General features: G+C 42.9%; 1 protein-coding gene across 8 annotated transcripts in view; it reads right to left on the bottom strand.

Annotated features, from left to right (window-relative positions):
* The window catches only part of gramd1bb (GRAM domain containing 1Bb), a 132,585-nt gene that overhangs the window by 55,105 nt on the left and 61,001 nt on the right, over positions 1-16,479 (bottom strand). The window contains exons 1-2 of one of the 8 annotated variants that reach the window (XM_054793206.1): positions 11,289-11,673; positions 8,450-8,493 (exon numbers count right to left, since the gene is read on the bottom strand). The exons of the other annotated variants lie outside the window; for them this stretch is intronic. Of the exons in view, the coding sequence (XP_054649181.1) occupies positions 8,450-8,493; positions 11,289-11,303 (59 nt within the window). The 5' untranslated portion in view covers positions 11,304-11,673. Of the gene's footprint in view, positions 1-8,449; positions 8,494-11,288; positions 11,674-16,479 lie in introns of those variants that run through there. 8 annotated transcript variants of the gene reach the window in all.

The raw sequence follows: 16,479 nt of genomic DNA, 5'->3' as shown, positions 1-16,479 counted from the left end.
CCACGGTCCTGTTCTGCTAGTCTGCTGCGAGACAGCAGGGAGAAAAAGGCAAGGAGGACAAGATGGCAGGGTGACGCAGCGACAGATTTTAAGTAAGTGAGCACACCGCAAGTCGTCCCATGCGGCGTCCATCTGGCGTCCAACTCGTGGTGCGAGGCGCACTAACTAAGCAAAAAGAAGAAAATGCTGCTATCAAGGTGCACTTTTAGCAGCGATCCGACTGCCTTTGCTAATGTGCATGCACAAGTAGACCGTGACATGAAAACATAAATAGGGACTGTCCTATGAAGACTGAAAGGTCTGCATGCAGGTCCCTTTGTGTCATGTATCCTGCATGTGATGCTCATAGTGGTGCTGAATGGACAGCTCCTCTTTAGGAGAGTCAAGGAGTCAGTTTTCTCACTGACGCCCACTGCTGGACATTACTATCACGTTGCGGTTCAGGGTGTCCTAGTGTGGTTTAATTGGACTTTGACATCCTTCCATAATTATTTCTGCATCCCCCACTTTTTTTAGCATTCATTACAACCTAATATGGCCCACAGATTGCTTTCTTCATGTATTCCTAAAAATAGCATTGTCAGATAATCTGGATTAATCCGTCCAGCGTTGCTTTTGCAGGATTGGACGGGGGAAGTCAGGTGATTTCCACATGCATCGTCAACTCTGAGGGAGAAATGGGTGGTCATGTGACTCTTTTGTTTATTGTCAAACCAAGCATGCAGGGATAATCTGCACTCTCAGGGCACACAGATGGGAGAGAATGCAGTGTGGACGCGCGCACACGCACACACTCGTACACGTACACGTACAGAGAGGACAGCATATGTCTGATGGAGTGACAGACATGACAGAGTATACAAGAAAGTAAATGCTCAATAGGTCCATTTCACAAAAAGTGGTAATAAATCAAATCCAGATGGCCTGCCGTGTGACTGTCACGTGTTGCATGAATAAAAGAACAAAGCGCTGACATCAAAACTCTCATTTTAAAAAAAACATCATCCTACTTCCTGCTTTTGCAGCAAGTTGGATGAAAATAGACAATCAACACACAGTCATCGCAATTGTAACACCGAAAGAACATGGAAAGAAAAAGAGACAGAGTAGGTGAAAATTTGGATTATCAGAATTATTTTAGACAGCAACTGTCCACATGGACATTAAGAACCTATAGACAGTGACAGTAGTTTCATCTCTACTGCTAAATGTTATGCACCATAATCCCTTGTTTATCGCGGTTAACTGGTTTCAGACCCGACCGTGATAAGTGAATTTCCTCATTTAGGATTCCTTATTTGTAAATGAAATATTTTCATTGTTAGAGCATAGACAACTTGTTTTGATTTTCTAAATACAATGGACATCATTAGAGCCCACTAGACATGAAATAACACACTTATAGTCACCTTTACAAGGGTTAGTATTACCCAGGAGATGTATTATAGTAGACATAATAAGACAAAATAAGCCATTTAAGACATAAATAAGACTGTGTTGATCTAAATGTGTTCAGGTTCTAGTGGAGCTGAGTGACGTCGGGAGTTCAGAGTTGAGTTTTAGCTTGGCATGGGTTATGCCCGCAACAGGAGCCGTGTTAGGGATCATTGTGCCTGATGTGAGACCATTCAAGCGCAACATTTGTGACACCTAGTGACCAGTGTAGAATACTACATATCTTCACAACATCTTTGAATGTATCTTATACTTGTACAGTATTTTACTTCAGTTAGAAATTTTATATGCTTGAAAATGCTTAATTTGGACAAAAAATTTAGCATTTGCTTAAATATGCATATTTTTGGACAAATAATAGGCCGTATTCAACCACTAAACAGTAACATTTATGAATATATTTTTGAAAACTGTGATAGCGAAATTGGAAAGTGGTGAGGCCTTTTGTTGCCTCACAGTTTTCCTAACATTAGAAAAATAAAGACACCTCTTTTCCTCATACAGTAGCCAGGATCCTCTGTTTGTTCAACTCCAGAAAGTACCAGGTGTCTATCAGGGATAAGGCATTTATTAGGAGGGAGGTATTCAATAAATACGTGATAATACAGGTTGAATGTACACAATACAGTGGTGTGAAAAGGTGCTCTCTGACTGATTTCTTTTTTTTGCATGTTTGTCACACTTAAATGTTTCACATCATCAAACAAATGTAAATATCAGTCAATGACAACACGACTCAACACTATTTATTATTAGATCCAAAGCTACAGTACATGGCCCTGTGTGAAAAAGTGAGCCCCCTAAAGCTAATAAGTGGTTGGCCCCCCTTAGCAGCAACAACTGCAATCAACTTGACAACAATGAGTCTCTTCTAGTGCTGGGGAGGAATTTAGCAGAATTCAGCCACATTGGAGGCTTTTCCTTTTTAAGGTCATGCCACAGCATGTCAATAGGATTCAGGTCAGGACTTTATCACAGCAAGTCTTCCAGGTCCTGAAGACCATCACACTACCACCGCCGTATTTTACTGTTGCTATGATGGAATGTGGAGTTACTTTTATGCCAGATGTAATGGGACACACACCTTACAAAAGTTTCAGCTTTTGTCTCGTCAGACCACAGAGTATTTTCCCAAAGGTCTTGGGGATCATCGAGATGTTTTCTGGCAAAATTGAGATGAGCCCTAATGTTGTTTTTGTTCAGCAGTGGTTTTGGTCTTGGAACTCTGCCATGCAGGTCAGTTTTGCCCAGTGTCTTTCTTATGGTGGAGTCATGAGCACTGACCTTTACTGAGGCAAGTGAGGCCTGCAGTTCTTAGGATGTTTGGATGTTGTTGTGTTTTTTTTGGTTGGCTGGCTGCAGAAAGGGTTAGAGTTAGGATGAATATGAAATGAGGTGGGGGCAAACACTTCCTCACACCACGGTATATATATAACAATACGTATGTATGTATGTATAAGAATAGGGCTCCAAAACTTGCAGGAACGTGCAGGTTGCCGCTTCAGAGTGAAGTGGAGGCGGCCCCACAACAGATGTAAGCGCGGTTTTTGCTCTAGACCGTGACTCTGATTCATCTGTTCTCTCGGTTATCTTAAATTATCAATCATCATTGGTGAGTACCTGTACAATTTATCATTAAAATGCGTTTAGTAAGTGTGTGAGGCATGTTTAGGGCTTAAACCTGGATTGTGCATCGAGCTAGTTAGCTTTTGTTGAAAAATGGCAATTGTAGAGAGAAGGGAGGGTTCTGGAGCTGAATCTGATCTAATAATTACAATAGTTACTTTCATTGGAAATGTTGTAGCAGTAACATCAATGTCAAGCTAGCAGGAGGGTTTGTGGGAGCAGTGAGCCGTGCGTTAAAAGTAGACTTAAAAATAGACATTTTTACGGGCGTATAAGTTACTCCCGGATTTTCACCATTTGCTGGTAGGCGTGGAAATGAACTCGTGTGAAAAGCGTAGCTCCACTGCGTAGTATATAATTATGTAATGCAAATATTTGAATTGACATACTACAGGTCCTTCTCAAAAAATGAGCATATTGTGATAAAGTTCATTATTTTCTGTAATGTACTGATAAACATTAGACTTTCATATATTTTAGATTCATTACACACAACTGAAGTAGTTCAGGCCTTTTATTGTTTTAATATTGATGATTTTGGCGAAAAAAGTAAAGAAAAAACAAAAATCCCTATCTCAAAAAATTAGCATATTTCATCCGACCAATAAAAGAAAAGTGTTTTTAAGACAAAAAAAGTCAACCTTCAAATAATTATGTTCAGTTATGTACTCAATACTTGGTCGGGAATCCTTTTGCAGAAATGACTGCTTGAGTGCGGCGTGGCATGGATGCAATCAGCCTGTGGCACTGCTGAGGTGTTATGGAGGCCCAGGACGCTTCGATAGCGGCCTTAAGCTCATCCACAGTGTTGGGTCTGGTGACTCTCAACTTCCTCTTCACAATATCCCACAGATTCTCTTTGGGGTTCAGGTCAGGAGAGTTGGCAGGCCAATAGAGCACAGTAATACCATGGTCAGTAAACCATTCACCAGTGGTTTTGGCACTGTGAGCAGGTGCCAGGTCGTGAAAAATGAAATCTTCATCTCCATAAAGCTTTTCAGCAAATGGAAGCATGAAGTGCTCCAAAATCTTCTGATAGCTAGCTGCATTGACCCTGCCCTTGATGAAACATAGTGGACCAACACCAGCAGCTAACATGGCACCCCAGACCATCACTGACTGTGGGTACTTGACACTGGACGTCAGGCATTGTGGCTTTTCCTTCTCCCCAGTCTTCCTCCAGACTCAGGCACCTTGATTTCCGAATGACTTCCAAATATGCTTTCATTCGAAAAAAGTACTTTGGACCACTGAGCAACAGTCCAGTGCTGCTTCTCTGTAGCTCAGGTCAGGCGCTTCTGTCGCTGTTTTTGGTTCAAAAGTGGCTTGACCTGGGGAATGCGACACCTGTAGCCCATTTCCAGCACATGCCTGTGCACGGTGGCTCTGGATGTTTCTACCCCAGACTCTGTCCACTGCTTCCGCAGGTCCCCCAAGGTCTGGAATCGGCCCTTCTCCACAATATTCCTCAGGGTCCGGTCACTTCTTCTGGTTGTGCAGCGTTTTCTGCCACACTTTTTCCTTCCCACTGAGGTGCCTTGATACAGCACTCTGAGAACAGCCTATTTGCTCAGAAATTTCTTTCTGCGTCTTACCCTCTTGCTTGGTGGTGTCAATGATGGCCTTCTGGACAGCAGTCAGGTGGGCAGTCTTACCCATGATTGCGGTTTTGAGTAATGAACCAGGCTGGGAGTTTTTAAAAGACTCAGGAATCTTTTGCAGGTGTTTAGAGTTAATTCATTGATTTAGATGATTAGGTTAATAGCTCGTTTAGAGTACTTTTTCATGATATGCTAATTTTTGCCAAAATTATCAATATTAAAACAATAAAAGGCCTGAACTACTTCACTTGTGTGTAATGAATCTAAAATATATGAAAGTCTAATGTTTATCAGTACATTACAGAAAATAATTTATCTATTTAACTATTTTAACTCTTTAACTTTATCACAATATGCTAATTTTTTGAGAAGGACCTGTATACGTGACTTGCTCTCTCTCTGCTTCAGCCATGAAAGAATGGAACACGTTTAGATTACTCACCACTCATTTTATATATTTGGAATACTTTGGTCTGTTTTTCAGGATCAATGCTGTACTTACTTTTAAAAATGTATTCAGCCTTGAAATGTTGTGTGTGTGGCGACAGGCCAATAGTTTATTTGTATAGATGACACTGATGGCTGGTTGACTGCCTTTGTTCGCCTGCCCAGGGACAACAGATGGAAATAGCTCATTTTACTCCATATTGTCTCTTCCTTTGTCTATTTTTGTATTATTTAAAAAGTAAATTTTTTATACAGAGAAAAGCCAAGTCCAGTTTGATTAGGTGCAGAAAATATCATCAAAACGAGGGATTTAATACACATTTGGTTTAGAGTCAATAATAATAATATGCATGTTTCAGGCACACACTCTGACTGTACAAGTGCAAAGCCACACAATGCCACCATGTTTACAGTCTTTACCTGCGGCTCAAGCTGTTATGCAGCACATCAGTGACTCATCATTACCTTGAGCTCCTTCGCCAATACTCTATAGTACTGTTCAAAATAAAACCCCTCATGTCACGACACAAAATGTTGTGGTGATCGGTCCAGATTGCCAACAAGAGCATGTTTCAGCACTTTGGCCTATTGTTCATGCTTAGATGGCGCTATTTTAAAAAAAAAAGTGTAATTCTACATCACATACAAAAACTAAGCATGTTATTGTTTGTGCCTTTCGTTAAATTTTAATGTCCTTCTGCTGTCATTCGAGTAATCAAATACTATATTTTGAAAAAGGACATATCTTGAACATGAAGACAACATTGTTCTGCTGGAATTGTATGTAAATTATATAATAAATGATAATAATAATAAAATAATTAACGCATTTAGAAATGATCAAATGACTCACAAAATACTGTGTGGGAGGTGCCTTTAAGGAATATTGGGAAAAAAAAGGTAATGCATAGCAATGAGAATAAAAAAGAAAAATCTCATTTTTGCAGCTAACTGTAAAGCTTTTAATACATTAAAAACCCACCCCAGTCCACATATGTGACGTACTGATGTCACCAAACCTAAAGCCTAAACCCCAAAGAGAAATAAATAAATTTGTCTTGATTTGGTTGCTATGCCATTATCAGCCACAAAGAACACCCGACAAGGACGACACTCGAGCTATTTTGAGTCTGCCGTGACTGATCCACGTCACTTGCAGAGACAAAGCAACAAGGCCTCGTCCTGAAAGCCTTCACACTGGAGGAAAACTGGCGATTGCATAAACCTCTGGAGTAGACGTTCACAGAATGTTCATGTTTGTGACTTGTCTGTGGTGCTTAGCTGTCATACACGATATAAAAACTATATTCTTGATATTAAAAGCAGGGATGGGCGATCATCTTTATATACAGGTATACATTCTTCCAATGATAAGAAAATGACTCATACCTGTATAAATGATCATTTCAAACGGAAAAAAGCAGAATCAATTACGTGTTTTTCCTGCGACTGCGCGCTGCGGCACATTGTATTGGCACATTGGCGCCTCACGTGTACCACAGAATGGTCCAGCGGTGGCAGAGAAAGCAAAAGAAAATGAGCATGGCTGAAGGCGGAGGAGAAGCGAAGGCTATAGACAAAGAAATTGGTTTGGTTTGGTTTGGATAGAGCAGATATCTGTCGTACAAACATATGGAGTAGCCGAGCGACTCAACCATATGTTAGCCACTACATAACCAGTGACGTGACTTTGAAGTCGCCCTGTCTCCAGACAAGTTTTTTTTTCCAGAGGAACACACAGGTGAAAACATGGCAAGTGAGTTGAAGGAATTCCTCCAGGAATGGGACTTAGATGAGAAGAAACAAGTGTGTGGAACTACTGACAGTGAATCGAATGTTGTGAAAGCAACAACTGGAATAGACTCTACACACGTGTAGATAATGAAACGCAAAGTAAGCTTACCTTTCATTTAATTATTTTTAATGATACGGGTTAAGGTTTGTCACTTTTTATACAAGACTCCGCTCAATGATATTGTCATATCGTGATACATTCCCAAAAATATCAGGCTATGGTCCATATCACCCAACCCTAATAAAAAATCAAAATAAAAAATACAAAGTGAGCATATACAGTCAAACTTGTCTATAGCGGCCACTAGAGGGAGTCTGCAAAAGTGGCCGCTATAGACAGGTGGCCTAGACAGGTTGGCGTCCAGTTTGAATGTTGACCAGTAGAGGAAAAAAAGAAAAAAAGGGAAAATAATAATAATAATAATGTTGACCAGTAGATGGCACTGCGGACTGCTGATAAAAGTTGTACAGCACTACTAGGCTTGTTATTATCATGGTTCATGGTTTTAATCCTGAACATGCATGAGTCAAACAGTAGCACATCACATAGTACAATTCACAATTTTGCATGTCCAAAAAGGAGTAGGAAGAAGCAAAGCTTTTTTAATCCTACCCCTCATCAGTTTCACATCAGTTGCAATACATTTATTCACCTCTTGTTCTTCCAAGTGTACTTTGTAGGTCTACATGACAATGTAGTGCAATCATAGCCAAGGTTTTTACTTACTAAAAGAAAGCTAGAGGCTTAGGAATAACTGATAACTGATAAAATACTTCAGTTAAGTACAACCGAACTCAGTTTTGCTTTTGCTTTTTATTGTAGCGTCGCTGGGAGCACGTCCTGTTCCCAGCCTACTTTGCGGTAATGTTTTGGTGCAAATGCTCTTAAAGTTACATGTTTGACCAGGAAATAGCAAGCTCAAAAGAAGACGGCTTTTTTATGTGGAACAACTGACAGTTTGTGTGGATCTTGTGAATGATTGTGACTGAGCTAGGACTCAGTAATTAAAGTCGACACACAACGCCTTCATTGATTGAAAAACAAAACTTTTTCGTGCATGAAGCTTCTACTTGAGTTGGTAATTTGGCCGCTATATGCAGTCAGATATTGACCAAGGGAGACAAAATGGGTGGCTGCTGGCTGCGTTGGACAGGTGACTGCTATACACAGGGTCTATAACATGTAAATTTGCTGGGGGGGATTTTTCAGTAGCTGCTATAGGCAGGTGGCCCTTCTATAAAGGTGGCCGCTAAGACAGGTTTGACTATAATTGACCTTTCAGACACATAGTGGTGATACTATGGAGCACAGTGCTTCCAACATGTGTCCATCTTCCAGAAAACAACACTGACAGAGGTGCAAAAGGTGATACCTGACCACCAGAAGAAGCTTGTATTGGAACAGCTCCCTCTTTTTTATACAGCATTGCTTCAACAACTGCAAAATACTGATAGTAGCTTCATGTACAATGTATCTGCTTTATAACATGACTAAAACTAATATATGGAGTGTTATTATAGCCTACCTTTGAGGTTTCCATATCAGTTGCTTCCACTTCTTTTGCTTGGCCTATCGGTGAAGGTACAAAAATGTAAATGAGAGGCTTTGGTTGATTCGTATTTTGAAAGCATGATGAAAAAGTCTTCACTGCATTTGACGTCAATTTACCTGAGTGAGGCACAGATTCCTTTATCCAGACACAATAATATATTCTAACAGATTCAAGTGTTGCGCTTCTTGTCGAATCACACCACATTTTTCAGTGAAAAAGCAATTTTCACTCTTCTCGGAGCAAGATGTCACACACAATGACATGCATTTTGCGTGTGTTTCCTAGCATGTACAGTACAAAGTAACACAGCCCTTTCACTCCAGTGACTCAATACTAAGCACCCACATGCATCGTGAATCACTCATCACTCCGCCGTAATCACGCCATCCATTTGATTCCGTCAGTCTTTGCCATGCTTTCCTACTGTACCCAAAAGTCATCTTTGTGTAAACAGACATTTCTTTCTATTATTTTGCCCATCTAAAGGTCCCCTATTAAGTAAAACTGACTTTTTAAATGATGTAATATGTGTCCGTAGAGCCTGTTTCTGAGCAATAAACGTGAGAATAACCTATCATCTCCCTCACTTGTTTGCTCACCTTTTGGAGGGAAGAAGCATGCAAACTGTTACTTTTGAAGTTATAGATTTTCATGATGTTCTGAAGGAAAAACTTCTTTCCTCATGGACATGATACCACCTATGACCCGCCCCCAAGAAAGATGAGCCTGCCCTGTATACTGTATGTCCACCACTCCAAGGAAAAAAGGCTTTGCTACAAGCCCTAAACAAAGCTTCTAACTACAGTTGTTCTTCCCGAATATATTGGGAAGAATATTGTTATATATTGGGAATATTGTTCGAATATCGCTCCCTCACTCTATCTATCTATCTATTTTTTTTAAATGAATGATTTAATAAATGATGGCTGTATCGTGGTTGACTAAGGTCTATTATTAGTCAAAAAATATTCAAAGACGAGGTATGTGTAATATTCTAGCCACAAGATGTCAGTAATGTTTCATTGAGACATGACATGACACGGCATTGCATTACATCACCTCTCACTGCATTGAGACTGGCTGCTGAGCCAGCTGAGCTGAGCCAAGCCAAGCCGACATGTCATGGCTGAAACGCATGATCGAGTGAAGAAAGGTTCTCCTTTCATTCTTTTTTGGCTTTCCTGTCCTTCTTCCCCACTTCATTTGAAACACTTTGTTTAGAAGTTTAGAATATGTAAATTGGAGAGGCTAACTGGTTAGCTCAGTAGCCTGCTATGCAAGCGGCAGCAGTGATCCTGTAGACTGTGCAATGCAGTTTAAAGAAAGAATTATAGAGTGTAAAAGTGACTATAGATTGTTATTTCATGTCTACAGGTCTCTAATAATGTTAAAACAGTATCTAGAAAGTCCAACAAGTTTTCTATGCTTTAACTATAAAAATATTCCATCTATTAATATTGATTGCTAATTTATTTAACGCAGTTGAATCTGGAAGCAATTAACCGCGATAAACGAAGGATGACTGTATGTGTCATTTGGCTACAGCTATAAGTTATGTTTTGGTTTTCATCTGATATTTTGGAAAAAATTAATGCAGAAAACCGACGTTCCACTGTATATGGCATCTATTAAACACTCTGTTGGAGACAGACGTGGACAAACACAGCTCATTAGCATTAAAGCTACAGACACACAAAATGGTGTTTCCAGTGGAGCTGCACATCAAAGCTAGATTTTGACCAGCACACTTTCAACAGGCAATCAAGGGAGATCTGAGACTTACTTAAAATGGTTGAAAATACTATAATATGGGACTTTTAACACCTGCCAATTTAAAAGATTAAATAGCCAGAAATTAGCGGTTTAATGAGATGCAGAATGTGTGAGAATTGTAACAAATGTATAATAACAATATTGTGCAGTGGCCCAAAATACTATTTTGTCTTACCAGGTGGAGGCGGGCTATGCAAAGGACTCCACAGTGCCTTTGCAGCAACTGAGAGGAAAATGTATCATGTCTATGAGGAAGGGCAGTAGCTGAGAGATAGATGTACAACAAAGGCACAAAGAATGACTGGACCTAACATCCTTAAAAACATCTAACCAAAAGAAATGCCATTCATGACAGATAGCTCTCCACCACCTTTATCCCTGTGGCTGTGCACGTGGATAAGACTGCTTGTATGCAAAAATCAAAGTGCATTAACTCACGGCCTGATGGGGCAGAAGACATCAACATTAGCGTAATCGGCAGGACTGATTTGCTGATCAACTGAGTGAATTACACCAGAGGCCTTGAGATGACTCAGCAGTGCACTAATACATGAATGTATTAATAGACGTCACATGTGGATCATTTAAAACAGCAAGCAGACCACAAGAACACGGGCTGGAGGCAACTGAGGTGTGAATGTATTCCCTGACTCTACCAGCAGAGGGTGCCGACAATTGAGGGCCAGCTGGTTTGCTGCCTAAACAGGCTGCAGAAGAAATCAAAACAAGTTGTATAGTGGTTGTGAAAGGCGAGAAAACTTTGAACAAGAAAATATTAATATTTTTAGTATATGGCATTCCAAAACATACCTTCAACGCAGTAGAGAATAATGTGAAGTTAGAAACCTGGCAATAAGACTATATGCTCTTTTGTTGTTTTACTTTTTTCCCCTTTTGTTAAAAAAGGCCAGATATTTTTGTGTTTTTAGGGCAGTCACTTAAATAACAACAATGTCCAAGATAGCCATACTCACAGTACACTATAAATGGCAACTGATGCACACCCAGGTGACAAAAGGTAATGCAAATCCAACCTGACCTTCTGCTGGTGCATGGTGAACAGGTGGACACCATCCTGGTCTCTCTCCTGGCTCTCATGGCCTCTTTTCAATCACTTCAATCCTGCTCCTTTGTTTGTCACTTGTGCGGAAAACATCACCACCGAGCCTCGTTAGATGCCCTCGCCACATTCAGCTCGAGGAAAAAACACACAGAATCAAAAGTCCAGAGGACACAAAGAGAAGTGATTCACCTGTTCAAATAAAATGGTGTCCGGACAGTGTGTCTATCTCAGGATCCATGCATCCAAAGAAAAACTGTGCATGTCGAATTAGAATGTGTCATTTAATTCACTTTTAGCCCGTAAAAAAAAGACGTTTTAGTGTTCAGGCGGTCCACAGCCTCGTTTCAGACCTTATCAGCTCAAATGTGAGCTGCTGAGGCATGGATGAGCAGTTGCACGAGGGAGGATGGCTCAATGATGTGAGCGCTCTGATTGGTTGGCTGGCGATGGTGTGTGTGTGAAAAGGCCCCTTTGGTAGGCTCACAGAGAATGGCTGCTCGATAAGGGTGGTCCTTCATCCCCTTTCATTCCCTCCCGGCTTCATCAAGCTCCCTCCCACCGGCCACTTTCCCTCCCTCCCTCACTGTTCCTCCTCTTCTTCTTCTTCATCCTGTCGACAAGCGGGAGCAGCAGAAACTAGGCTGCGGCTACGTCACCAAATTCATCATTTGCAGGCATAACTACCCTGGTTAAGACTGTGACCTACATTCACAAAAACGTGTACTTACATCACGGTCACAACATCATGCTGAGCTTGTATGCAGCTCCACCTGGACCTGCTGTGTCCGGGGCTCACTCCAAACATCTCCCAACAAAACAACACAGCAGCTGTTTCTGAACTTTAATAACAGACTTTTCAGACACTTGATTAAGTACACCGGCACAATCTAATGGCATCCACCAAGAGCGCTGTAACTTTGCACAGATAACTAATTTAGATTGAACTGCCAACATAAGAAAAGCGATGGAGTGCCATGTTTATGTTGGCCTGACCACAGTGTGGCAAGTAGCCATTTCTGCAATCAGCATGGGTGGGCTCAGACAAGAATGAAACAGTTGATGGCAATGAATGGCCTTTATTGTGAAGCCACATGCCAAAGACACACACAAGTGTTAACAAAAAACATCGCCAACAGCCAGTTTGTATTCATGTCCTTAAGACCTTGCATGTATTGAAGCTTTTTGACGGTATTTGTTACAGACAGTCAGGTGGAGATCCCAAAATGCAGAGCCAGACACAGTTCAGGGTAAAAAAAATACTCAGGGAGTGAAGGAACCTAAAAAGGAGTCACAACAGAGGTCAAAAGGTGACAACACCAAATGCAGCACAACTACAACAGACCCTAACAGTACCACCCCCTCAAAGGACACCTCTCGGCGGCCTACCAGGCTTGCCAGGGAACCGTTTGTGAAATTCAGAAATTAGAGAGGGGTCAAGAATAAGTTTACCGCTAATCCAGGAATGTTTCTCTGGACCGTATCCCTCCCACTCCACGAGATATTGAAAACCCCTACCCCTTTTCCGAGAGTTAAGGATACTGTTTACGGAGTAGGCGGTATGGCCGTCGACCAACCTAGGAGGAGGAGGAGACCTGACTGGACGCCTGAGAGGGCTAGTAGAGACTGGCTTGAGATGGGAGACATTGCAAACAGGATGGATACTAAGAGAAGCAGGGAGCTGAAGTTTGACTGCATTAGGGTTGATGACCCGCTCCACCATGAATGGGCCGATGTATCTTGGGGCCCAACTTCTTGGAGGTAACTGCCAGCGGTAACTGTCCTTTGATGATAACCAGACCTTCTGGCCGGGTCTATAACTTGGAGCTGGGTTGCGGTGGCAATTCGCTAGAAGTTGGTTCCGCTCACAAGTGCGTTTTAGGGCTGCTCTGGTGTTGCGCCAGGCACGTCGGACACGGCGCAGGTGGTGGAGCACAGAGGGAATGGCCACGTTTGATTCCTGGGAAGGAAAGGCTGGAGGCTGGTAGCCGTAAACAGAATGTAAGGGAGAAACACCTGTAGCAGAACTGACCAAGGAATTGTGAGCATATTCCACACAGGGAAGATGTGCAGCCCATGAAGCAGGTTGTTGGTGGCAGATGCAGTGGGGTACTGTCTCCAGGTCTTGATTGGCTCGCTCCGTCTGTCCGTTTGATTGCGGATGATAGCCCGAAGACATGCTAGTGGTTGCCCCTAGGGCTTCACAAAAGCACTTCCAGACAGCAGAGGTAAACTGGGGCCCCCTATCCGAAACGATGTCCAAAGGGATGCCATGGGGGCGGAAAACATGAAGGATTACGAGTTTGGCCGTGTCCAATGCAGAGGGGAGTTTGGGGCGAGGAACAAAATGGGCTATTTTGGAGAAACGGTCAACGATAGTAAGAATCACAGAGTTGTTGTCAGAGGGAGGCAGTCCACAAACAAAATCCACTGATATGTGTGACCAAGGGCGGAGGGGTAATGGAAGTGGGCGGAGAAGTCCATCAGGAGCCTGGTGGGAAGTCTTGCTGCGTGCCGAACACGCCACGAACTGCTTGGCGTCCGCTCGACATGCCAGCCACCAAAAACGTTGACCAAGCAGGAACAGAGTGCGGTGGAGACCTGGATGACAAGCCATTCTGGAACTGTGTGCCCAGGTCAGAACCTCGGAGCGTAGCGCAGGGGTGACATACAGCAGGCCAGGTGGGCACTTCGCTGGGGGGGCGATGTCCTTGAGAGCATCTGCCACTCGGCTCTCGACCTCCCATTGGAGAGCGCCCAGGATCCGGGTTTGTGAGAGGATGGGTTCAGCCTCGGGGACCTCTGTTCTTGTTGCTTCATTTTTGGTATTAATGTTTCTTTTGTTCTTATTCATTTTCTTGTGTTTTCTTTCTTTTTTTGGGAGAATGAACAGAACAAGAATTTCATTGCATAGTATAACTAGCTGTTTTATTGCGCATATGACAATAAAACTCTTGAATCGTGAAGAAGGGGAAAAGAGTCTGGAGAGGGCATCCGGTTTACTGTTACGAGAGCCAGAGCGGTATGTAATGGTGAAATTGAACCTAGCGAGAGATAGGGACCACCATACCTGGCGAGGGTTAAGCCGTCGTGCGGAGCGGAGGTAGGCTAGGTTCTTGTGGTCAGTAAATACAATGAGGCTAAGACAACGGCCAAGAGTTCTCTATTGCCTATATCATAATTGCCCTCAGCAGGGGAGAGACGGCGCGAAAAAAAAGCACAGGGACGGAGTTTACGGTCGGTAGGAGAACGTTGTGAGAGGACGGAGATTTAAGCTTTTTAAACGCAACGCCTGCCTCTGGGGTCCAGACAAACGAGAGTTTAGTGGATATAAGCTTAGTGAGAGGTTCTGCGACTCGACTAAAGTTGCAAATAAATCTACAGTAAAAATTGGCGAAGCCCAGGAACCTCTGCAGATGCTTCCTTGTTATAGGAGTGGGCCAATCGACCACAGCCTGAATCTTAGCCGGATCAGCCTTGAGTTGCCCTTTCTCCACAATGAACCCTAGAAAAGACGTCGAATCAAAGTGAAAATCACACTTCTGCGTCTTAACAAATAAATGTTTTTCAAGGAGTCGCTGAAGTACTAGCCTAACGTGATGTATGTGCTCATGAAGGGAAGCGGAAAAAAATCAGGATGTCATCCAAGTACACGAATACAAAACGACCTAGCATGTCACGTAGCACATCATTGATCAAGCTCTGAAACACTGTTAGTGAGGCCGAAACGCATAACTAGGTACTCAAAATGCCCCATGGGGGTGTTGAATGCCATTTTCCACTCATCCCCCTTTCTAATTCTGACTAAGTGGTACGCGTTCCGAAGGTCCAATTTAGAAAAAATGACAGAAGAGTGAAGTGAGGAGAACGCAGAGTCAATAAGAGGAAGTGGGTATTTATTCTTTACAGTTATGTCATTGAGTGCCTGATAATCAATGCATGGTCTTAATGAACCATCCTTTTTGTCAACGCAGAAAAACCTGGCACCTAGAGCAGGACACTTGGAGATAACATGATCAGCACGGCTGCAGTATAGGCAGAGATGCAGGCGCAGCCGGCGTGTCCGCTTGGCAGGAGTAAGACGACCACCTCCAAGTTGCATGGGTTCCTCAGTGGTGGCTGGACCAAGATCTGTTGCGCTGGGAACCACATCTGGAGTTGCTGGTTGAAGTATGGAGATGGAAGAAGATGACTGGGTGCCAGTAGGATTTCGTCGCTGTGCATGGTGTTTTGCTTTGCGTTCATTGATGCAATCGTCCAGTTTAATGTCGAGGGAAATGAGCTGCTCCAGTGATTCAGTCTCATCTTTCGTTGCGAGCTCATCATTTATATTAGAATTTAAGCTGCCTAGAAAAATATCACAGAGGGCTGTAGTGCCCCAGCCACTCTCAGCTGCTAGAATGCGAAAGTTTATCGAGTGGTCTGCTACAGAAGTCTTGTCCTGGCGTAGAGCCATCAGGCGGCTGGCTGCCTGGCGCCTTCTTAAGGGGTGGTCAAACACCTCACGGGACTCTAAAGTGAAGCCAGATAAAGTGTCCTGTAGCTCCGGACGATTCTCCAATATAGCCAGTGCCCACTCAGCCGCTCTCTCCGACAGGAGACTGACCATAAAAGCTACTCGGCAGGTGGGGTAGGTGAGGGGTTGCTGGTCAAACACCAGTTGACATTGGTGTATAAATTGTTTGCATTTTCCACGGTCGCCAACATAGCTTGAAGGGTGAGAACTTACTGGTTCCTTTATGCCACTGGCAGAGGAATGAGGAATGGATGGCAGTGGTTGGGGAGGAGTGATTATGCCATCAGCTGGAGCCAACCAGGTGGAGCTTGTTCTCTCGCTGACGAGCCAGTCCACGTTGCTGGAAATGGACTGGAGAAGCGTGGACATATCCCTGATGGCCAAATGATGTTTGTTAAGCATACTTACATGTGCCTTGAGTGCAGCACCGGGTCAGACTCTGCGGGATCTGTTTGCATTGTGGGATTGTACTGTTGCAGACAGTCAGGTGGAGATCCCAAAATGCAGAGCCAGACACAGTTCAGGGTCAACAAATACAGTCTTTAATGTAATGGGAGCAGGAACCAAGTAACAAAAGAAATACAAACATCCAGAGTCCAAACTGAGGTAGAACGGTGCAACTAAGGTAGTAAAACCAAAGGCACCGTGGAAAAC

Source organism: Dunckerocampus dactyliophorus, chromosome 12 (genome assembly GCF_027744805.1).
Source record: "Dunckerocampus dactyliophorus isolate RoL2022-P2 chromosome 12, RoL_Ddac_1.1, whole genome shotgun sequence".
Classification (NCBI taxonomy): Eukaryota; Metazoa; Chordata; class Actinopteri; order Syngnathiformes; family Syngnathidae; genus Dunckerocampus; species Dunckerocampus dactyliophorus.
Note: the sequence above shows the minus strand (reverse complement) of the source record. Positions and strands in the feature narration are given on the sequence as shown.